The sequence below is a fragment of the Lemur catta genome, chromosome 1 (assembly GCF_020740605.2).
Source record: "Lemur catta isolate mLemCat1 chromosome 1, mLemCat1.pri, whole genome shotgun sequence".
In the NCBI taxonomy this organism is placed as follows: Eukaryota; Metazoa; Chordata; class Mammalia; order Primates; family Lemuridae; genus Lemur; species Lemur catta.
This window is the reverse complement of record NC_059128.1, coordinates 284,666,233-284,689,310: the sequence shown is the minus strand read 5'-3', so window position 1 is coordinate 284,689,310 and position 23,078 is coordinate 284,666,233. Positions and strand designations below refer to the sequence as shown.

Genomic DNA, 23,078 nt, shown 5'->3' with positions numbered 1-23,078 from the left:
CATTGCGCAAGAGTGTTGGCACCGTTTGGGGACCTGCCCGGCTGTTCCCACCGCGGGGTTCTCGTCGGGACTTTCTGCCCCGTTTCACCGACATTTGCTAATTGAGATTCCTCTGTAAGGAAGAGCTGTCCCTTCTCCTCTGTTTATCGTGTGCTCCTTTAGTTATTGATTTTACTGTGGACTAGAGAATATTCATTTCAGGGCTCGTGCCTTTCCACGTGCCACCCTCCTGCCTTTCGCTACTTCCTGGCCCAGGCCCCTCTCATGCCTTCCCGGGTCCAACCCTGCACGGGGCGCCACTTCTCCCAGGCCCCTGGGGGACGGGGCGGGGGCATGTGTCAGTGCTGACGTGCCTGGTCGCGGCGGGGGAATCACGTCGGCTCTAGTTCTCTAGGGTAGCGTTATCTGGTTTAAAATCTTCCCTTCTGTGGCCGAGAGATTTTATCGTGAACGGATGTCGGATTTGTAGAAATGCTTTCACGCAACATTGAGACGATCATGTAGTTTTCTTTTTTAGCCTGTCGCTATGGTGAATTACATTCATTGATTCTTAAACCTTTTTATTTTGAAATAATTATGGATTCACAAGAAATTGTAAAGACAGTACAGAGAGGTCCTGTGTTCTGTCCAAAGACAGAATCACAAGTCAAGTGTGAGGGTCTCATGGGCTTGGCTATGACCCAGACGCAGGCGGCGCTGCAGTCCACAGAGCAGAACACTCGTCCCAGCGAGGCTGCTGTCACAGAAAGGGCTGGAGGACACAGGAGCAGGGACGAAAGCGGCTGGTCGTGCGTCCGGAAGGCACGTTCCCTGCGAGGTGGAAACGGGGAACAGACAGCAGCACAGTCTGGGGTTGGTGCCAGCAGCCTCAGTCGCCTTTTACCGTGAGGCTGAGACAGCGGGAACGTCGCCGTGACGCCGACTGAAGGTGAAAACCGGCCCGTGTGTCTCCGTCCTGGTTTCTCAGGCCACGGAGTAGCTCAGTTTCGGCGCAGCGAGCACAGAGACTCGTTGACTTTTGGTCTGTCGGGGCCCAGGGCAGGAGGTCCGTCCCGAACAACGGGCTCCTGCAATTTTTGTCCCACATATCAACCTAAAAACAGAGGTTCTCCAAAAGAAAAGATTTCGATTTGGGAGTAGAGGGTGGCCGTAGTAACCATGTGGTTTTCACAGAGGTCAAGCTTTCAAAGGAAGGGCGGGGAGGCTCGCACGGCCGGTCTGACAGTTGTCCTGGACTAAAGGGTCAGTCGCGGGTGACAAGTCCATGCTGGATGGGCTGCTGTGGGCAGACGTCCTTGTAGAAGCAGTTTCTCCGAAAGTCACAGTGGCCTTTGTGCCAGGCTGTGGCTTCTGCCGTCTTCTCTGACGGTCTCTGTCGGGCGCACGAGCTTGAGAGCCCCGCACGGCCTCCCCCGGACGCCACGTCTGTGCCACGCCAACAAGTCCACGTCCACCAGCAGGACCCGCGGAACCTGGTCTTTCAGTGGCAAACCCGCCTCGACCCCCGGACACCCGCTGCAGTTACATGTCCCCCTTTCTGTGTGTGGCTGGGTCCCACTCGCTAGTGTTTTATGGATGATTTTCACGTGTGTTCTTGAGTGATGTTGATCTGTCGTTTTGACGGTGGCGTCCCCATCTGGTTTTGGGCATGCCGCCCTCACAAGAGGCCACGGCCCGTGTTTCCTCTGCTACTTTCTGGGAGAGATTATGCAGAATTGGCAATTTTCTCTTCCTTAAATGATGGGTAGATTTTCCAAGAAACCAGCGTTTTCTTTGCCGGAAGATTGTCTTTTACAGATCGAGGATTTCCCACTTTTCTGCTTCTTCTTTAGCAAGTTCTGGTGTTTGCGCCTGATAGGGAATCGGTCCGTTTCATCTAAGGTTTTGGATATGCGGACCCCGTGTTGTTTGCAGAATTCCCTTATTATCCTTTTAATTTCTGAAAATGGTCTAGTAATACACCTTTTTGCTCTGGACATTGGCACCTGGTTTCTCCACCCCGTTTCTTCGCAGTCAGCCTGGCTAGAGCTGGTCAGTGTGATCCTCTCCGAGAGCCGCCTGGGGCAGCTCCTTCCTCCCGCTTCCTTCCACCTCGTGTCCTTGACTCCTGCCCTGGCCGAGTCCTTCCTCCTGCTGTGGGCTCCGTCCGCTCCCGCCTCGGTTCCTGGGGCTGAAGGTCGGTAGGGGCGGCTGGGTCGATACCTTTGTCTGTCCCAGTGCAGCTGGGCGCGCCTCCCTCTGCCTTGGCTGCGCCCACAAATCCTCTGCCGCCCACTGTCCCGCCCGTGCCCGGGGCTGTGCGTGTGATCTCCGGGGCCCTCCCGGGAGAGGCTGCGCCATCATTCCCGGTTTCTGTGCCCACGTTTGCAGCAGTGGGAGTCCAGAGGCCTCGCACGCAACCTGGAAGGGAGGGCAGGTCGGCCTCGGAGGCTCCACCTGGGGGGCCTGCGGCCCTGTCGGGCACTCGTGCGTGTTCAGGTTTCCACGTCCCGGGGCAGGGCGCAGGGAGGCTGGTGGGACTGCAGGGATCCTCGCCTGGAGGGAGGGAGCCCGAGGGCAGGGCCTGCCCCTTCATCCTGCCTCCCCCGCCTGGGCCCTGGCAGCGCCGCCCAGGAGGAGACTTGGATCCGAGCCTGCTCTGTGGGTGGGGCCCTCTGGCAGCCGTGCATCCTGTCCCGGGAGAGCTGGGGTCAAACCCCTTCACCCCTGCCAGCGGGCGTGTCTGCCTAGGGCAGGCGCCGGAATCCGCCTCCCGAACGCCCACCTGCCCGGGGGCGGCCGTGGGTTCGCTGTGCCTACGCGGGTTTCTCTGCGGCAGCTGCGCCCAGCCCTAGAGCCAGGGGTCCTGCCTCGGTCCACGTCCCTTGACGTCCCTAAACATAGCCTCAGAGGAGCAGGAGGTCCCGGGTCACATCCCCAGTCCGGCCCAGTCTTCACTTTCCCCGTTTCTTTTTTTAACCAGCATAACGGGGGCAGGGACGCCTGTGACTCTCAGCCTGACGCGTCCATCACGCTGTCGCCCTCTGGCTTCCTTCCTTTCTAAAGTTGCTCGTGTTGTTTTCCTCCTGAGGCGCGTCCTGTGTTTCCCTTGTGGGTTCTCAGGGCCCCTCGTGGGTCTTGAGCGTCGCGGGCGGGTTTCCCGCGGGGACGTGGTGTCCTTCCTTGGGGACCCCGGTGGGACAGAAGCAGATCTGCTCCCCCCCTCCTGATGGTGCGAGTCTGAGACCTTCCTGGGCCCCGGCTGCCCGACAGACTCTGGGTCTCACCTTTCATGTGTCCTGTCCCCGTGTCCCGCTGGATTCCGCGGAGCGTCCTCCCGCAGAGCCCGGCTTCCCCAGCCCCACCGCCGCCCGGGCCACCCTCTCCCCTCTCACTCTGGGGCGGCTGCCAACCCAGGGGCTCCCTCTGGGCTCCGGCTGTCTCTTCTTGGGCCGACCCGATGGCTTCGTTACTAGGCTGCATGGTGCGCCTTGCCATCCGGGGGCAGCCCACACCGTCCCCTGACCCAGTCGGGAGGTCAGCTCCCGGCACCTGAGCCCCCATTTAAATCAACAGACTCCCGGAGTGAAGGCCACTGCGCTCCCGCTCCCTCCGACCCCTTCCCAGAGCCCGTCCGAGCGTGGCCAGGTGTCCCCTGGGGAGAGGCCTGTGGCTCACACCTGCACGCCGAGCCGTGTCCTCCGAGCAGCTCAGTCTCCAGGGCCCCAGCCAGAGCCCATCCCCAGGGAACAGTTGTGGGGTGTGGAGCTGGCCGCTGGCCTTCCCTCTGCACTGTCTGTCCTCCCAGCACCGCGGTTATGGGGGCTTTGCCGCACAGGCCTCCCGGAGCTGCCCCCATGCCAGGCTCGGTGCAGCTCTGGGCACCGCAGCCCCTGCAGGAGTCACGGCTCGAGCCCCCGGCCGGCCACGTCCTCACGCACCTAGGTCCCCAGCCCGGGTACCTGTGCAGGGGCCTCCTGTCGGGGAAGCCTAAAGGAAGACACGTCCCTGTCTGTGCCCAGAACGCGTCCCCTCCTAGCCCTTCCCCCTTATAAACCGGCAGGACCCCACAGCACGCCCTCCCGCAGGGGCAGTGGAGCAGGGACAGTCCCCCAGTGGACACGTCCTCTGGCTCCAGCCAGTTGTCTATACCGGGCAGTGAGTGAGTAGGTTTTCCCTGCTCTCATCTGGGCTTGCTTGATCCCTGACACCTGGCAGCTCAGCTCAGCTCCCGACAGGAGATGCCACCATTGTCCCACTTTGCAGATGAGGAAACTGAGGCTCGGTGAGGGTGAGTGAGTCATGGGCCAGGTCTTTAGATCGGAGTCCAGCCTAGGACCCTGCATGTAGCAGCTTTGAGTTGATCTGCTGTGGCTGTCACGTCCCCTCTGCCAAATTGTAAGCCCCCTCAAGGCAACTACTGTTTGTGTCTGAAACCACCGTTGCCAGAAGCCAGTTTGGAATAGACCAAGACGGCCCCTGGGAACACGCACGGCTGTCTCCGAGCCGGCTGCAGTGAGGGCTTGGCCACCGTCACTGTGTGTGGCAGAGACACAGGGGCAGGCAGGGGAGGGGCCCGGGGAGGTGTGTCGTGTGGGGAGCAGGAGGCGGCCCCCCGGGGTCTGTGAGGGGTGGGCCCAAGCTGGACGTGGGGACAGACACTGGGGAAGCCTCCCGGGCTGGTGGCTGCAGGGCTGGGCCGGAGCTCTCCTGTCCGGTGCGGCCTGGCCGTTGGCCGTTTGCGTTCAGTCTCTCAGCGCGACACGCGGTGCCGACCGTCCCCTTCCTCCGCCTCCCGCCAGGCACGGCACCTTCACGTGGAGCTGGGCAGAAGCCCCGGGCCTGCTGGCTCATCCCGGATGGACCCCAAAGGGGCCGCCTGGCCGTGGGGAGGCCATGAGTGGGGCCAGGCCGGGCGGGCGGGCAGAGCCCTGCGGGCGCCCACGGCCCCCATGGGCCTGATGCGCTTCTTACGAAAGGGGGTTTGGCCGCTGTCCTCGTGGGGCCTCACCCAGGCACGTCACAGCCTGGACGTGAACCCCACCGCCCTCCTGGGCAGCAGCCCTTACTGCGTCAAGGAGGATCACTGGCTTGGCCCCTAAAGGAGGGCGATCCCAGATTTCTGGGTCATTCCGTGAGCTGCCTGAGATCAGCAGGGCACTCGTCTGCCCCGGTCCCCTCGGGCTGACCCAAGTGTCCAAGTGTCCCCGCGGCTCAGGTGGCCGTGCGGGGCAGGAGCCCCTCCACCCTGCAGCTCTGACCAAGGCCCAGAAAGGTCATGGGGACCCAGTTACGGCCTCTTTGCAGCGTCAGGGCGGGGACGTGGGGGCGGCTAAGCTGGAGGACGGAGCGCCATATGCACTGACCCACACGCCGTGTCAGACCCAGGCGGGGCCCGTGGCAAGGACGCTGGCCCAAGGGAGACAGCTCCGGAGGTGGCTGCTCTGGTCACACGGCCTGTCATTGACCCCAAGCCACAGCTGCCGCAGCAGCTGGGTCAGGGTGGTCCAGGCACCGGCCTCGGGCTCTGCTGCCGGGCAATGGCCTGGGCCCAAGGGGTGGGGGTGGGGCGAAACCCTCTTCCTAGCCAGGAGCACCCTCTGCATGTCCAAGTTCCTTCCCCAGCGTCTGCCCTCAGGCGAGGCCAGGCCAGCCCGGCTGTGGACTGTGAGCTGCGTGCCCGAGGCTGCCCTGGACCCGTCTGCCCGCCATGTGCCTGCGAGTGTGCAGGGGAGGCACAGCCAGCGCCATGCTGCTTCCAGGCCCGTGTGGGACCCCGCAGCCTCCAGCCAGGCCACCGAGCCTCTGCCGGGAACACAGGTGCAGGAGAGGCCCAGTGGGGACTCCTGTGCTCGCCCTGCCTCGGTCCCCAACGTCCCTGTGTCTGCGATGGGGCCCCGGGCGCTCCCTCCTCTGTCCCGCTCGGCAGAGCCTGCACAGTGCCTGGCTGCGGCCCGCAAACAGCGGCACGTGGACCGTGTGTCCGCAGCTCTGAGGTCGCCGTGCAAAGTCCGACAGGGGCGGGAGGGGGAAGGGGCCCGGGGGCAGGCCCAGGGGCCGCCCTTATTCCTCGGGGCCTCAGTTTCCTCACTGGTAGAACAGGAGTGATCACAACGTGCAGTCGTAGGGGCTGCTGTGAGAATTGTGCAACACGCCAAGCCCAGAGCCCTCCACACCGGTGCCCGTGTGTGTTGGCTGTCGAGGTGTCACCTTGCAGGGCGGCGTCCTGGCCTGACCTCCTGTGATTTCTCTGACAGACTTGCGGCCCCTGGACATCCTGGCGGAGGTCGTCCCTCCGGCCGGCGCCCCGAGTGGAGTCAGGACGCTGCAGGCGCTCGGCGTGCGGGGCCTCCAGCTCTCGGCAGCGGCCGCCCAGGCCATGAGCTTCCCTGCCTCCCGGATTTTCTTCCGATGTGATCTCTTCCCTCAAGAATTTTCCATCGTTGTAACCTTGAAAGTCCCCAATCTTCCACCCAAGGTCAGTGCGCTTTTTGCTCTTCGTGTTAGAATAACCTGACGTTCCCCTTTGCGGCTCCCAACTCCAGCGCCGGCGAGGGCTGCAGCTTGCGGGAGGCCTTTGCCACGGCCCTGGGGTTTCCTTGGGCTCCAGCGCGCTCGCCCTGCTCGTGGAGTGGGCCTCCGCCCTGGCAGCGGGCCGTCTGCGTGACCCCCGCTCGGGCGCGTGCGGCTCATCCCTACAGGTGTAGGTGCAGCCCTTAGAGCTTTGTCTTGACGTCCTCTGGCAGGAATTGCTGGCAATAAGATCACATAAAAACGTGCGCGTTGTGGACCCGTTTACCCGTAATTTGTAGTCTGACCGATCCCTGATCCAACAAACGTGCCCACTCTAGTTTGGAAGGTGGGGACCGACCCTTTTCCCTGTCGCCCCTGGTTTCCGGAACAATGCACATCACACGTGTGCAACGGTCCCTCTGACGTTAATCCAGATGAACTTGCGTTTCCAGTTCAGAATCACCAGCTAAGGAAGGCGTCACCCCCTTCCTGCGGGTGGCGGCTCAGCTGCGGGTTTGTCCCTGCACTGAGACTTGGAGGAAGCTTCCTGCCCGAGCTCACAGACCCTCTCCTCCCGCTCCTCCGAATCTGCAGTAAGACCCGACTGCTGAGTTTCAATCCCAGCATGTTCACATTCTATAATTTCCCTTTTATTCTTTTTTGTATAAACTCTACCTTTCAGGTTAAATTCTCTTCAGTTATTGCTGGAGTACGACTCCGGCGTTTGGCTCCAGTGGCTCCACTGTGTGGACAACTCCAGCGTGTGACCCCGGCCGCCCGTCTCTGTGGATTTGCCCCGTCTGCGTTCCGTGTAAACGGAATCGTGTAATGCACAGTCCTCCGCGACTGGCTGCTTCTGCTGAGCATAGCGCTTCCAAGATGTATGCATGTGTGGCGTGTGGTGTGTAGCAGCGTGTCATTCCTGTTTATGGTGGAATGATATTCCGTGGCGTGGATATTCTGCATTTCGATTATCCACCCATCCGTGACGGACATTTGGATTGTTTCCACATTTGGCTGTTATGAATAATGCCGCTAGAAACATTCCTGTGCACGTTTTTGTGTGGACACGTGTTTTCATTTCTCATGAGTACATACTTAGGAGTGGAACTCCCGGGTCAAATGGTTAACTTTTTGAGGGACTGCCGGACTGTTTTCCAAGGCAGCCGCCCCATCTTGTACTCCGGTCAGCAGGGTGTGGGGTTGTGAATTCTCCACACCTTTGCCAACACTTGTTGTTGTCTGACTTTCTGTTTCAAGCCAACCTCACAAGCATGAAGTGGCGTCTAAGGACAGTTTTGAGTTGTGTTTCCCTGATGAATAATGATGGTGAATATTTTTCATGTGTGTATGGGCCATTTGTGGATCTTCTTTGGAGAAATGTCTACTAAAATCCTTTGCCAGTTTTCATTGGGCTAATTGCCTTTTAGTTGCTTAGTGGTAAAGAGTTCTTTTTGTGTTTGGTAAAAGTCCTTTATCAGATATGTGATTTGCAACTATTTGCTGCCACTCTGAGAATTGTCTTTTGCTTTCTTGATAGAGTCCTTTGAAGAACAAAACTTGTTAATTTTGATAATGTTCAATTTATCTACTTTTTCTATCATTGTTTATACTTTTGGTGTCATGTCTAAGAATCCATTGCCAAATCTGTGGTTAAGAATCACCCTGAGTTTTCTTCTAAGAGTATTATTGTTTTAGCACTTACATTTAAGTCTTCAATTTATTTGAGTTAATTTTTATATATGGTGTGAGGTAGGGGGTTCAAATTTATTCTTTTGCATGTAGGTATCTAGCTGTTCTCCCCCTTGCTGTGCTCAGTCTTGATATTTCCCCATCTCTGTTCCTTCACTAGTCTGCTTTTGGTTTTGCCTAATATGCTGTTAAGCTAATCTATTAGGATAACTTCAGTTCCTGTGCTCTTCAAGTCTGGAATTTCTCTTGGATTCTGGTTCATAAATGCAGTTTGCCACTGAAATTTCCCACCTTGCCCTCTATTTTCTTGAAGAAATTAATCACAGTTACTTTAAATCCATGTTTGCCGTTTCTGATATCTAGATCTCCTGCAGGGCTGTTTCTAGTGTTGGCTTTTTCTCTTGGTCCTTTGCCAATTGGTCTTGTCTCCTAGTGTGCCTAGCAGTTTTGACTGAGTGTCTGACTTTGCACGTGAAAACTGTAAGATGACTCGAGTCTCTGTTGATGGGACCTGGCTCCAGAGACCCACTTCTGTTCCCGGCAGACATAGGTCCTGGGCAGACCGTCTGGTTCCACTGGAGCGGATGCCGGGTGGGCCCAGGTTTGACTCCGGTTTGCCCTCCACCCTAGGGAGCGGCCCTTCGCTTACCTCAGTGTTTCCAGCCGGAACCTGGGCTCCTTCCCAGAATCCTCTGGCTGGCCAGGGGCTGCGTGTCTTCCAATTCCACGAGACGACTGAAACCTCCGCTCAGCCTCTCAGCCCCTTGGCTGTGACCCGTGATTGGCAAGTGCCTTAAGCAAACCCACGGTGACCAGCAGAACAATGTCTGTGCACCTTCCCTGCGATGGGGATTCCATCACTCAGGCCTCAGCTGTCTTGGCAGCTCCCGGAACCAGGTTTCCTGATTTTTCTCAGCTGGACGACTGGTCTGACGCGAGTCAACTCCCCGCACGTGGAACAGAAGATGACAGAGCGCTTTGCGCAGATAAGAAAAAGGTGGCATGATGGAACCATTTTCAGAACTTGAAATTGTTATTCAGTGATTTCTCTGAAAATGTTTGTTTTTCAGCCAATATTTGTTAACGACCTTCCCCGTGCCAGGCACCATTAGATCTCTGGCGACACACGGGCAGCCAGGCACACACTGCCCTGCTCACGCCAAGTCGGCCTTTGAGATCAGAGCAGAGAACACCAGACAACGAGCAGGAGCAGCCAGGACACGCTGCAGACACGTCGGCGGCGGGACTGAGCGTCTGTCACTGAAGCGCAGCAGAAAGCTCTGGTCTCAGGAGCAGAGCAAAACCACAGCCCCACACACAGGGGTTCCAGACTCTCCTCTGGGATCTGAGCCCAGTCCCATCCCCAGCCCCCCACGTGCAGTCTAGTGGGCTCAGGGACACCATGGCCGGGGCGTGACCTGTCTCCTGGCCCTTCTTCTGCCTCGGTTGGGCTCTGATCCCTGCAGGGGTGGCACAGGGAGGAGGCGTGGCGGGGCCAGCACTGTGGGCTCCGTGGCCACTGCTGCAGCCTCTCTGACCAGCCCCCCGGGGGACCCGCCGTGGGGAGCAGACGGCCCGTGGGCAGAGTGGGAGGCTCTCCCTGGACGCCACTCGCTGCGTGGGCTGAGGGGACAGCCACCTCCACAGCCCCTTCCCACCCCCTGGGCAGGACGGTGGCGGGGGCAGCGGGCCGTAGGTGGTCGGCGTCTGTCGTATTAGGAAGCCCCGTGGGACAGGTCTGACCAGGCCCCAGCACTGGAACACGAGGGAGTGTCCAGCGTGGCCGGCTTCGGGGCACACGGCACGTTCCACTTCACACCCCGTAACGCAGGCCTTGTTTTAGGAGGAACTGTGCGCGTGCGCTTTGCTTTGATGCAAAAACGTGCAGGCACAGTCAGCATTGGGACTGGCTGACGGGGGAGGATGCCCTGGGGACCGGGGCGGTACACAGGGACAGGGGCTCCTGCACTTTGTCTCTGCCACGTGGGGACCACGCGTGAGACCAGAGATCATGACGCATCGAGATGCCTGAGCGGAGCTGGGGGCTGCGGCGGGGCCCTGGGCGGGGCTGGTCAGGGGAGGTGCCGGCTCAGGACAGGGACCAGCACAGGGCACACGGGGGCCTGGGGGACAAGGGCCGGTGGCTGTCCTCGGTGAGGCAGGGACGCCCTGTGGGTTCAGGGCCCAGGAGGCTGCTGTCAAGCCTGAGCGGGCAGGGGCCGAGCCCTCATCCTTGTCCCACGATGCGCAGTCCTGTCACCTCCCAGCCAAGGACAAGGCGAGCAGCAGACACAGCGCAGGGGCGCAGAGGCCGTGGGCTGAGCCGCCATCCAGAGCTCGGGCCAAGGGCTCTGGGTCCAGTCACAGCCCCTCACAGCCACATGGCCCTGCCCAGGTCACCCCCCAATCTGGGCTGTCTGTCACCGCGTGGTGACAGTCCTGCATCCCGGGAGGGGGGGCCTCACTGGAGGGGTGTTTGCACCACGGGAAGCCCCTCCTACCTGCCGGCTCCCAGCAGGGAGAGCCAGTGTTCTGGGGCTGCCGGGCCAGCGACAGGACAGGGCCCCAGCTCACCAGGGACAGCCCAAGGCACGTGCCCCCCACCCGACCCTGTGTCCCCCATGCCCACAACCCTGCTGGGAGCACCCCCACCGCACCCCTGCCCCCAGGGGACCACATGGGACGGGCTACAGCCCAGACGTGGCAGGACGTTTACGAGCTGGACAACATCACAGGCAAACAAACACCCTAATGACAGGCTGGCCCCGGCGCTGCCAACAAGGAAGGGGCAGCTGTGGGGCCGGGACAGCCAGGGCGGGAGGGGTATAAAGGCTGCCAGCGCCGAGCGCCCCACACACCCACTCACCCACCCACCCACCACACACTCACCCGCACCCTGCCCGGCTCCACCCCAGCATGGCCGCGTCCGCCGTGTCCGTCTGCTCCAGCGACCTGAGCTACGGCAGCCGGGTCTGCCTGCCCGGTTCCTGCGACGCCTGCCCCGACTCCTGGCAGGTGGACGACTGCCCAGAGAGCTGCTGCGAGCCCCCCTGCTGCGCCCCCAGCTGCTGCGCCCCGGCCCCCTGCCTGACCCTGGTGTGCAGCCCAGTGTGCTGCGTGTCCAGCCCCTGCCAGCCAGTCTGCACCAGCACCTGCACGCCCTCGTGCTGCCAGCAGTCTAGCTGCCAGCCGGCTTGCTGCACCTCCTCCCCCTGCCAGCAGTCCTGCTGTGTGCCCGTGTGCTGCAAGCCCGTGTGCTGTGTGCCCGTGTGCTGCAAGCCCGTGTGCTGTGAGCCCGTGTGCTGCAAGCCCGTGTGCTGTGTGCCCGTGTGCTCTGGGGCCTCCTCTTCATGCTGCCAGCAGTCTAGCTGCGAGCCAACTTGCTGCAACTCCTCCCCCTGCCAGCAGTCCTGCTGTGTGTCCGTGTGCTGTAAGCCCGTGTGCTGTGAGTCCGTGTGCTGCAAGCCCGTGTGCTGCAAGCCCGTGTGCTGTGAGCCCGTGTGCTATGAGCCTATCTGCTCCGGAGCTTCCTCTTCATGCTGCCAGCAGTCTAGCTGCCAGCCGGCTTGCTGCACCTCCTCCTCCCCCTGCCAGCCGTCCTGCTGTAGACCCTCCTCCTGCGTGTCCCTCCTCTGCCGCCCCGTGTGCAGACCTGCCTGCTGTGCCCCCGCCTCCTCCTGCCAGCCCAGCTACTGCCGCCCGGCCTCCTCTGTGTCCCTCCTCTGCCGCCCTGCGTGTCCCCGCCCGGCCTGCTGTTGCCTCTCCTCGGGCCAGGGGTCCAGCTGCTGAGGGGCTCGTCCCTGGGCCAGTGGGCTCAGGTCCACCCTGTGCCCCTCACAGCCCATTCAGTCTGGTCCTGGCCCAGGTTAGGCGGATGCCTCCACCTGGGGCGGGGCCTCCACATCCCCACGTCCGCATGTCCCCACGTCCCCCCTGTGCTGCCCTGACCTCCCCCTCCTGCCCCCCAGAGGCTGCCCCACCTGCCCTCTGGCCCCCGTCCTCCCTCCCAGTGTCTCTGCTGTGGGTCACGTGGTCTCAACTTGACCCTGTCAGCTCCTCTCGGCTCCCAATAAACTCGCTGTGACCCTGATTCTCTTCTCCTGTGATGCTCGTGGGGGGGGGGGCAGGGACTTGAGCAGACAGTGGCCTCTTCCTGCCAGGGACATTTCTAGGATCGAGTGACTCAACCGGGTAATCGCAGGGCAGTGTCCTCTCTCCTGTGGGGCCAAGGGGGACTCCAGGAAGGCGCAGTCCCTGCCCGGCCCCTGCCCCGGCTCCCCGAGGCTGGTCACCCCAGAGGCCCCAGCAGGGGGTTATCCAGGCCCCCTGGACAGTCCCAGCCACATCCCACCTGGGCAGCCGCACCCTCCAGAGTCGCCCCGGGGACGCCGCCTGCGGGTCCAGGCTGGGTCTGGGCCCGGGTCTCCCTCCCTGGGTGTCCCGCTCATGGGCGCCGCCCACGCAGTGGACCCCGGTGCAGGAGAGAGAGGAGCCGCAGGAGGAGGCGGGGGCACAGCAGGCAGGTCTGCACACGCGACGGCAGAGGAGGGACATGCAGGAGGAGGGTCTGCAGCAGGACGGCTGGCAGGAGGACGAGGAGGTGCAGCAAGCCGGCTGGCAGCTAGACTGCTGGCAGCATGAAGAGGCCTCAGAGCAGACAGGCTCACAGCACACGGGCTTGCAGCACACGGGCTCATGGGAGACAAAGACATGAGTGGGAGGAAAGACGTTGTCACGCGGGTGGAAACTGGGGCTGCCCGGCGTCCTCCTCTGGGACCATCAGGGTCTGCGTGCAGGTGGGACACGGGGGTCATGGCTGCACGTGACGGTCCCCGCGCTCGTCCCCACAAGGTCTGTGGACAGCTGGACTCCTGGAGGCTTGGTCTGCACCAGGAGCCCGAGCCTCCCAGATGTCCTTGGTAGGAAAGGTTGGCACCGGGGACAGCAGCCGGGACGGCGGCCAGCCCCCCAGGAGGACAGACCCAGCACGGATGGCCTCGGGCCCTCCCCAGGTGGCCCGCCCTGGCTCCAGCTTGGTTCTCCTCCAGCTGTTTATGCTGTTCCTGTGTCCTGAGGGTATTTTTGGCGGTCGCTGTGACTTGGGAGGCACAGGATAGGAATCCCTCCCTGTCAATAGCCAACTGGCTTCTTTAAAAGGGTCCATTTCCCAGGCCTATCCCAAATATTTCTTTTACCTTATAAAAATTCTTTTGTCAATTTCTGAGATCTCTGTTTTGTTCCATTAATCTCCTGACCTGTCCTTGCTCCATTTCCAAGATGTTTTATCCGTTTCAGCTGTGTGACCTGTTTTAACAGTTGATAAGAAAGGCATCACCTTCTCATGTTCCAGACAGTTTGGTTATATCTTGTAGACATTCTTTTCCCAATTAATTTTAGAATGTTTTTCAAGTTATTTTTTAAAGTACTAGAATTTTTACTGGAATTGCATTGAACTTTTAAATATTTAGGAGGAATCTATAATTTTAAATATTGCCTCTCAGTTACATAGTAGCACATGTCCATTTAGAACTTGCCATTTGCTTCTATTGGTCTTACGTGGTCCTACTGGGACTGACTCTTATGTGTTTCATGGGATGTTCTGCCAGTGTGAACGGGAAAAGTTTTCCTATTACATTATCTTAGTATAGAAATCGTATGTATCTATAGAAATTATATATACAAATTGTCTAGGTATAAAACCATGTATTGCCGGGTGCGGTGGCTCACGCCTGTAATCCTAGCCCTCTGGGAGGCCGAGGTGGGTGGATCACTGGAGGTCAGGAGTTTGAGAGCAGCCTGAGAAAGACCCCGTCTCTACTAAAAATAGAAATAAAAATTATCTGGACAACTAAAATATATATAGAAAAAAATTAGCCGGGCATGGTGGCACATGCCTGTAGTCCCAGCTACTCGGGAGGCTGAGGCAGTAGGATCGCTTAAGCCCAGGAGTTTGAGGTTGCTGTGAGCTAGGCTGACGCCACAGCACTCACTCTAGCCTGGGCAACAGAGTGAGACTCTGTCTCAAAACAAACAAACAAACAAACAAACAAAACCATGTATTTAACTTCTTTGCAAATTCTTTCACTAGTTCTTACAGTGTGTGAGTTGATTTTATTGGATTTTTTTGTGTAGGTGAGCTCCTCATCTAAAAATAATGAGAATTGAACTTTTTATTTCCAATCTGTATAACTCCCATTGCTATTTCTTTTTCCTGTAGCAACATGACTTCAAACACCCAGATTAAGAGCGCCCATGATTACTCCTGACTGCTGCGAGAATTCGCGGTTCACCACCACACTTGCTGTTTGCTGTGGGTTAGGGAGACAATTTTTATTTCCATTTTGCTAAGAGTTTTCATTTACTAGAATCAAGAAGGAACAAACATTGGGAGAGATTCTAGATATGGTGGTGTCTGAGGCATATTTTTTAATCTCCCTAAATCCCAAATAAAAGCAGAATTACCAGATGGAAAAAGAAACACCCATTGGTTCCATTTAGGACAAAATTTAATGACAAGATATCACCCAAAGGCCCAAAATGCATGTGGTTGGGGACCAGTGGCCAGAAGCTGGTGTCTGTGCAGGAGGAAGCCGAGGGGCGCTGAGTGATGGCCGGGGACAGGGGAGCCCGGGACTGGCCTGGCAGCCCCCCTCCCCAGCGGCCGGCGGGGAAAGGTACGACGGGCGGAGCCCCGGCCGTGGCGGACTCTGGACACTGACCTCCACGGCTTCCTTCCAGGACAGAGTCCACGTCTCCAGCCTGAGGAGAAAGAGCAGGGAGTGGAAACGCAGTTGGGCAGAACGGAAAGTTCCCTTCCGGCTGAGACCGAGGCCGTGGGACTGGGCCTTCCTGCCCGCTGGAGCAATTCCCACATGCTAGAACAACGATTCTGGGGACTGACGTGCGGCCACGCAGCGCAGGTGCAGCTCAGAGGGGGAACACACAGAGTCTCACCACTGTCCCCCTCGCTGCCTGGAGAATCTTTCCAGGTCACAGTTGGACGGGGGAGCCCAAGTTTCAGAGACGGATTTGGGAGTTGGGGGAGGCCAAGGCAGCTGGTGTTCCCAGGACAGGGCACCACAGAGGTGCTGCACTGAGGGAGAACTCCCAACATTCCAGAGGCTTCCGCCAGGTATTCAGCTGAGTGATGATCAGCAAATGTGTGTGAGGCTGAAACTTGGGGGACCAGTAAAATAAGGTGGAATAATTCCCAGAGATCAAGCAGAGCCAGAAACAGCACTTACTCCTGCCTGCCCGAGAGAAACCCTCGTAATTCTCAGGACATCGGGGAGATTACTCAGCAGGCTACTGCCACAGCAGTAGGGGCAAAAGTAGCCTTAGAGTAACCACTAGTTGGGTCCTGCCTAAGAAAACTTACATAAGCCTCAAAAGAATAATCTTTGCCAGTAACTTAACTACACCCTAGAACAAAGCTCAAGAACACTCAAGGGAATACACAACATCCAGCACCCAACAGGGCAAAATTCACAATGTCAGGCATCCATTCAAAAATCACTAGACACATAAAGAGGTGGGAAAATGTATCACATATCAGGATAAAATCAATTTAAACCAAAAGGGAAATGTCACAGATCACAGAATTTAGTAATCAAGGACGTTAGGGGACATTAACTATATTCCATATGTTCAAGAAGTTAGAGAAAAAATTAAGCATATTAAGTAATAGGAGGAAGATCTTTTTTTAAAGACACAAATAGAACATCTAGAGAGGGAACCTACACTGTCTGAGGTGAAAACTACACTGGGTGAGATTCATAACAGAATAGACACTGCAGAAGAAAAGTCAAGTGACCTTGAAGACATAGCATAAGAAACTGTCTAAAAGGAAACACAGAGAAGAAAAAGAAACAAACAAAGCATAGGTGAACTGTGGGAAACTTCAAGTAGCCTCATATATGTGTAATCAGAGTCCCCAAAGAAGAGAGAGAAGGAGGAACAGAAAAGAGATTTAGATTGGCTAAAAAGGCAAATCCCAACTATGCTTTCTGCAAGAAGTACACTTTAAAAATGATGACATAAACAGGTTAAATTTTTTAAATGGAAAAATACGACTAAATTAAGCCCAAAGCAGGTATAAGGTATGAAATGACAAAGACGAAAGCAGAAATCAATTAAGTGGAAAGTAGTAAAACAATGTGATAATCAATGAAACCAAAGCTGTTCTTTGAAAAGATAAACTTGATAAACCTAGCTAAATTGGGGAAAAGGCAAAGAAGACAAAAATGATCAGCATGAGGAATGGAAGAAAAGGCAGTACCGCATACTCCACAGGCATTAAAAGTAATAAAGAGGGAATACAACAAACACTTTTGTGTCCATAAATTGGATAATTAAGATGAAATGGGCCTATTCCTTGAAGACACAAACTATCAAAAGTCACTTAAGAAAAATACATAACCGTAATTGTCCTATGTCAATTTTTAATAAACTTTACTTTTTAGAGAAGTTTTAGGTTCACAGCAAAATTGAGCGAAAGTACAGAGAGTTCGCACACACCCTCCCCCACACACGCACAGCCTCCCCTGTGATCAGCGTCCCCAGGGGGCACATCTGTCACAGTCCAGGAACTGGCACTGACACGTCATCATCACGCAGAACCTGTGGTTTACATTTTGCCTCGCTCTTGGTGCTCTGCATTCTGTGAGTTTTGACAAATGGAAAATGACATGTCCCCAGCTCCGTAGTATCCTGCGGAACAGTTTCACAGCCCTGGGTCTCCTGGGCGCTGCCTGTGCTTCCCTCCCTCCCTCAACCCCCAACGGCCACTGGTCCCTTTGCTGTCTCCAAAGTCTTGCCTTTTCCAGAATGTCGTATAGTTAGAACCAAACAGTAGGTAGCCTTTTCAGATTTGGTTCTTTCACTTAGTAATAATATGCATTTAAGGTTTTTCTATATCTTTTCACGGATTGATAGCTTATTTCATTTCAGCTGTGAATAATATCCCATCGTCTCAATGTACTGCAATTTATTTATCCATTCTCCTATTGAAGGACATCTTGGTTGCTTTCATCTTTGGACAATAATGAATAAAGCTGCTATAAACATCCTTGTACAGTTTTTTTGTAGACATACCTTTTTGAGCCATTTGGGTAAATACCAAGGAGCATGATTGCTGGATCACAAAGAGTAGTTTTCGTTTTGTAAGAAACCACCAAACTGTCTTCCAAAGAGGCTGCGCCACTTTGCATCCCCACCAGCAATGCGTGAGGGAGCTCCCGTTGCTCCACCTCCTCACCAGCACTTGGCGTTGTCAGTGTGGGGGATTTGGGCCACTCTTGTAGGTGGGTAGGGGTATCTCACCATTATTTTAATTTGCCATTCTCTAAAGACATGCGATGTTGAGCATCCTTTCGGGTGCTTATTTGCCATCTATATCTTCTTTGGTGAGCGTCTGTTGAGGTCTTTTGCCCATTTTAAAATCAGGTTCATTTTCTTATTGTTGAGTTTTAAGAGTTCTTTTTATATTTTGGATAACTGTCTTAATCAGATATATCTTTTGCAAATATTTTCTCCCAGTCTGTGGTTTGTCTTCTCATTATTTTTATTTCCTATATCAATTTTGAATCATTCCAATAAAGAAAACATCATGCCCAGATTGTTCACTGGTGAATTCTATCAAAATGTCTAAAGAACAAAAAAAATGACAGTTCTACATAATCTCTTCCATAAAATAGAAGACAGAACACTTCACTATGTGTTTAAAGAGGTCAGTGTTACTTTGATATCCAAAAACAGATGAAAGACATAACATAAAAAGAAAACTACAGACCAATATCCCTGACAAATATAGACACAAAAATCCTCAACAAAATATTAGCAAGTCAAATATATCAACACATGAAAAGGCTAATACATTACAACCAGGTTGGGTTCATCCCAGAAATGCAAGGCTAGCTCACCAATCAAAAATCAATGAATGTGATTCACCATATTAACAGATGAAAGAAGAAAAACAATATGGTAGTCTCAGTCGCTACGGGGGGAAATTTACAAAATTCAACATCAATTCATGATTTTTTTCAAAAGCTCTCAATGAACTAGGAATAGACAAATGTTCACTTTTTAACCCAATAAGGGGCATTTATGAAAATGTGCAGCCAACACCACACTCAGTGGTAAAAGGCTGCATGGTCTTCCCCTCAGAACAGGAGGGGACACAGAAGTCCTCCCTCACTCTCCTTCCCACATCACACTAAAAGTCCCCCCAGAGCACTAAGGTAAGAAAAAGAAATAAAAGGCATACGTATTGGAAAGGAAGAAATAACATGGACAGTCTACACAGAAAAACCCTCAAGAATCTACAAAAAGACTCCTAGAACTATAAGAGAGTCTAGCAAGGTTGAAGAATGCAAGCTTACAGTAGTAAAAGTAATAAAATTTAATTACATTTACTTATCGTAGCAATAAACACTTGGAACTCAAAAATACTGTTTAAAAGTATGATTTAGAATAGAATAAAAAGTGAACATGTGGTATAATGTAACAAAATATGTACCTAATAAAAACAATAAAAACACTGATGAACAAAACAAGCAAGACAGAAATACGTGGAGACGTGCACCAGGTGTACCATGTTCATGGGTGGATGCTCAACAGTGTTATGACGTCAGTTATGCCAAACTGACCTGTGGATTCAGGACAGTCCCAATCAAAATCCTGGCAGGATTTTTTGTTGCTATCAACAAGTTGACTCTAAAATTTATTTGGTGAGGCAAATGAACTAAAATAGCCAAAACAATTTGAAAAAGAATACTGAAGTTGAGTACTCACTTTACCAGATTTCAAGAGTTACTGTAGTATAAAGCCACAGTAATCAAGACAATGTGTTATTGGCAAAAAGACAGACACCCAGATCAGTGAAAGAGAATAGAGAAGTAGAGCCATACAATAAAGTCAACTGATTTTTGACAAAAGTGCAAAGGCAACTTAATGAGCTAGGACAGTATTGAAACAACTGGATGTCTGTATGTGAAAAAAGGTGACCCTTGACCAATGTCTCACACTTCTGAAGTTCCCAGTCCCCGGGCCACAGCCCAGTGCTGGTCCGTGGCCTGTTAGGAACCGGGCCACGCTGCACCTCCTGAGCTCTGAGCAAACCACCCCCTGCCACCATGTGTGGAAAAATTGTCTCCCATGAAACTGGTCCCTGGGGCCAAAAAGGTTGGGGACCACTGTCATACTTAATGTAAAAATTAAATCAAAATTGATCATAGACCTAAGTGTCAAATGTAAAAATGTTTAACTTTTAGGAAAAAACAGGAAAATCTGATCTTGTGTTAGGCAAAAAGTTCTTAGATTCAACACTAAAAGCATAATCTATAAAAGAAAGTATTTGATAAGTCAGACTTTATCAGTATTAAACATTTTTGTTCTTGAAAAGATGCTGTTAAGAGAATGAAAAGACAAAGCATAGACTGGTGGAAGATATTTGCAAATTACACAACTGACCAAAGTACTTGTATCCAAAAATATATAAAGAACTCTCAAAATTCAATATCAAGGAAGCCTAATTAAAATAGGGGCCTAAAGATTTGAAAAAACATTTTACCCAGAAAGATGCATGGATGGCACATAAAAAGATGCTCAATGTCATTACTCATAAGGGAAATGCAAACGAAAGCCACAGTGAGATACTACCCTACACACCTACCGGAATGGCTAAAACTAAAAGGCTGCTCATGCCAAGTGTCGGCAAGGAGGTGGAGGAGCTGGAACTCTCGTACAGCGTTGGCAGAAATGTAACCTACTGTAACCCCCCTGGAGAGCGGCCTGGCAAACGAGCACGTTAGATATGCCCAACACATCTTCAATCACCATGGCAACACAAATTAAAAGAATGATAAGATATCACTGCACACTTATTAGGATGGCTGGCAATTTTTTTTAAACTTGCAATATCAGGGCTGGCAAGGACGCATAGCAACCAGGACTCTTGCTTTGCCAGTGGAAGTGCAAAACTTTGCAAACAGTTTGGCCCTTTCTTATAATGTCAAATATACACTGACCACATGGCCCAGCAAGTCCACTCCTAGATATTTACTCTAGAGAAATGAAAACTCATTATCGTGCAAAAATCTGTACACAAGCAATGTTTATATTGATGCAAGCTTTGCTCATAGTCATCAAAAACAGGATATAATCAAAATATCCTTCAACCGTTGAACAGGCAAACTGTGGTGAATCCATACAGCGGAATGAAAAGCAATGAAAAGGAATCAGCTATTGATGCACACAGCCGGGGTACGTCCCGAGTGCGTTTGCTAAGGGAAAGGCCACGTGCTGCAGGATTCTATTCCGTATTCTACCTATCGAACATCCAAGTGATACGACCTTCTAGAAGGACTTGAATGAGGGAGGGTGGCCACAGTGAGCCAGCAACGTGGAGCTTTCGAGGGTGCTGGAGTCCTGTGCATGGGACTGTGGTGGCGGGGACGGGACTGTTGCGTGTGTCAGAGCTCCCAGCACCGCACACCACAAAGTGAGTTAGGGGAGAAGCCAGGGCGGGGAGGGAGGCCGGTTGCTGGTGTCAGCGGTCCCCTGGCTCCGCGCGGTCAAGGTGAGCAGGTGCGCTTCCGCTCCCTGAAGAACCTTAACTGCTGTTCGCCGACGGTTTTGCTCACTTTTGTGTTCTACTTCCCTGCCAATCTGCTTTCTGCTCAGCGGACAGTGAGCTCTGCGGGTGCGTTCACCGTCGCGTCATCCGAAACGCTGCCACCCCTCGCACCAGACAGACGATCGATGCAATCAGGACTCTATGTCCCTTTGAAGATTTGGTTCAACTGTGTTCGGGCATCCGGATTTTCTAAGTTGAGCTGGGACACCGTTCTCTCTGGAAGCTTTTAGAGCTTTTCTTTGGTGTGAGAAGTTTCTCCAGCCCGTCCAGACCTGTACCATTCGCCGTTCAATTTGGGTCCTATTTGGTCAAAATTTCGGGTCTGGACACCCATGTTTCCCTTCAGCGCTGGGACGTTTCGTCCTGTTTCTCCCATTTGCTGCTCTCTTTCCGGAAATCCTACTTGAACGTTGGATCTTCTGGAAGAATCATGTCTTTCCTGAGTTTTCGTTTCCGGAGTTTTCCGTCTCGCCATTCTGCGCTGTGTGGACGCTTCTTGGTCTCTCTGCCGCGGGTCTGTCCCCTGCTCTGCGCCTGCTGCCCGTGGGCGCGGCGGCGGCTGCTCCACGGAGCGGGCTCACCGAGGGGCCCTGGGCTCCGCGACCCCCGCGCACTCGGGGATCAGGCCCCCGCCGCAGCAGGACGACAGCCTGGACAGAGGGCTCCCGCAGGGGCTCCGGCACCACGTGTGTCTCCTGCAGGGTCTGCCGAGAGGACCAGACAGGTCAGGGCGCCAACCCCGCCCTCAGCCACAGCCTCACATTCCACAGCGGAGCAAACTCTTCTGTGTAAATAAACTAGGGTTAACGAGGGCTTCCAGGACCTCAAAACACCAACAAGGAAAGGGAAGTTGCTGAGCCTCCAGCCACAACAACACGCACCCGGGCCTGATATAAAAGCCCGACTGCCTGGAGGACCTCACTCCTCACCCACCCACACCCTCCTCCCAGCTCACCTGCCCGGCTCCACCCCAGCATGGCCGCGTCCGCCGTGTCCGTCTGCTCCAGCGACCTGAGCTACGGCAGCCGGGTCTGCCTGCCCGGTTCCTGCGACGCCTGCCCCGACTCCTGGCAGGTGGACGACTGCCCAGAGAGCTGCTGCGAGCCCCCCTGCTGCGCTCCCAGCTGCTGCGCCCCGGCCCCCTGCCTGACCCTGGTGTGCAGCCCAGTGAGCTGCGTGTCCAGCCCCTGCCGACCAGTCTGCACCAGCACCTGCACCTCCTCCCCCTGCCAGCAGTCCTGCTGTGTGCCCGTGTGCTGCAAGCCCGTGTGCTGTGAGCCCGTGTGCCCTGAGGCCTCCTGTTCATGCTGCCAGCAGTCTAGCTGCCAGCCAGCTTGCTGCACCTCCTCCCCCTGCCAGCAGTCCTGCTGTGTGCCCATGTGCTGCAAGCCCGTGTGCTGTGTGCCCGTGTGCTGCAAGCCCGTGTGCTGTGTGCCCGTGTGCTCTGAGGCCTCCTCTTCATGCTGCCAGCAGTCTAGCTGCCAGCCAGCTTGCTGCACCTCCTCCCCATGCCAGCAGTCCTGCTGTGTGCCCGTGTGCTGCAAGCCCGTGTGCTGTGAGCCCGTGTGCTGCAAGCCCGTGTGCTGTGTGCCCATGTGCTGCAAGCCCGTGTGCTGTGAGCCTGTGTGCTCTGGGGCTTCCTCTTCATGCTGCCAGCAGTCTAGCTGCCAGCCGGCTTGCTGCACCTCCTCCCCCTGCCAGCAGTCCTGCTGCCGCCCAGCCTCCTGCGTGTCCCTCCTCTGCCGTCCCGTGTGCAGACCTGCCTGCTGTGCCCCTGCCTCCTCCTGCCAGCCCAGCTGCTGCTGCCCGGCCTCCTCTGTGTCCCTCCTCTGCCGCCCAGCCTGCCTCCGCCCAGCCTCCTGTGTGTCCCTCCTCTGCCGTCCATCCTGCCCGCGCCCAGCCTGCTGTGGCCTCTCTTTGGGCCAGAAGTCCAGCTGCTGAGGGGCACTTCCCTAGGGCCAGGGGGCTCAGGTTCCCCCATCCATGGCTGTGCCTCTCACAGCCCCCTCAGTCTGGTCCTGGCCCAGGTTAGGCGGATGCCCCCACCTGGGGAGGGGCCCCCACGTCCCCCCTTTGCTGCCCTGACCTCCCTTTCCTGCCCCCCAGAGGCTGCCCCACCTGCCCTCTGGCCCCCGTCCTCCCTCCCAGTGTCTCTGCTGTGGGTCACGTGGTCTCAACTTGAACCTGTCAGCACCTCTCAGCTCCCAATAAACTTGCTGTGACCCTGATTCTCTTCTCCTGTGATGCTCGTGGGGGGGGG

At 55.3% G+C, this 23,078-nt stretch overlaps 2 protein-coding genes across 6 annotated transcripts in view; both read left to right on the top strand.

Annotated features, from left to right (window-relative positions):
• Positions 1-23,078, top strand: part of TSPEAR (thrombospondin type laminin G domain and EAR repeats) — a 125,727-nt gene that overhangs the window by 69,312 nt on the left and 33,337 nt on the right. The window contains exon 2 of the mRNA XM_045540805.1: positions 6,237-6,457. Within this exon, the coding sequence (XP_045396761.1) occupies positions 6,237-6,457 (221 nt within the window). The remainder of the gene's footprint in view (positions 1-6,236; positions 6,458-23,078) is intronic.
• On the top strand, positions 11,101-22,759 carry LOC123630807 (keratin-associated protein 10-4-like). Of its 5 annotated transcripts, XM_045540807.1 has the most exons (5): positions 11,101-11,622; positions 11,695-11,744; positions 21,982-22,063; positions 22,112-22,366; positions 22,424-22,759. In XM_045540807.1, exons 1-5 carry the CDS (start codon positions 11,101-11,103, stop codon positions 22,757-22,759), a joined length of 1,245 nt encoding a protein of 414 aa, XP_045396763.1. The 5 variants fall into 5 exon arrangements, with proteins under 5 accessions (XP_045396763.1, XP_045396762.1, XP_045396764.1 ...); XM_045540806.1 differs by having other exon boundaries at positions 11,695-11,780; positions 21,913-22,366; XM_045540808.1 differs by lacking the exons at positions 21,982-22,063; positions 22,112-22,366; positions 22,424-22,759 and having other exon boundaries at positions 11,101-11,607; positions 11,665-11,973.

What these genes read in the sequence shown, in the direction of transcription:
- LOC123630807 (XM_045540806.1), top strand. Translation starts at nt 11,101, where the DNA reads ATGGCCGCGTCCGCCGTGTCCGTCTGCTCCAGCGACCTGAGCTACGGC. An exon ending in TGTCCGTGTGCTGTAAGCCC is followed by an intron (nt 11,623 to 11,694) that starts GTGTGCTGTGAG and finishes GTGTGCTATGAG; the next exon opens with CCTATCTGCTCCGGAGCTTC. An exon ending in TGCCCGTGTGCTGCAAGCCC is followed by an intron (nt 22,367 to 22,423) that starts GTGTGCTGTGAG and finishes ATGTGCTGCAAG; the next exon opens with CCCGTGTGCTGTGAGCCTGT.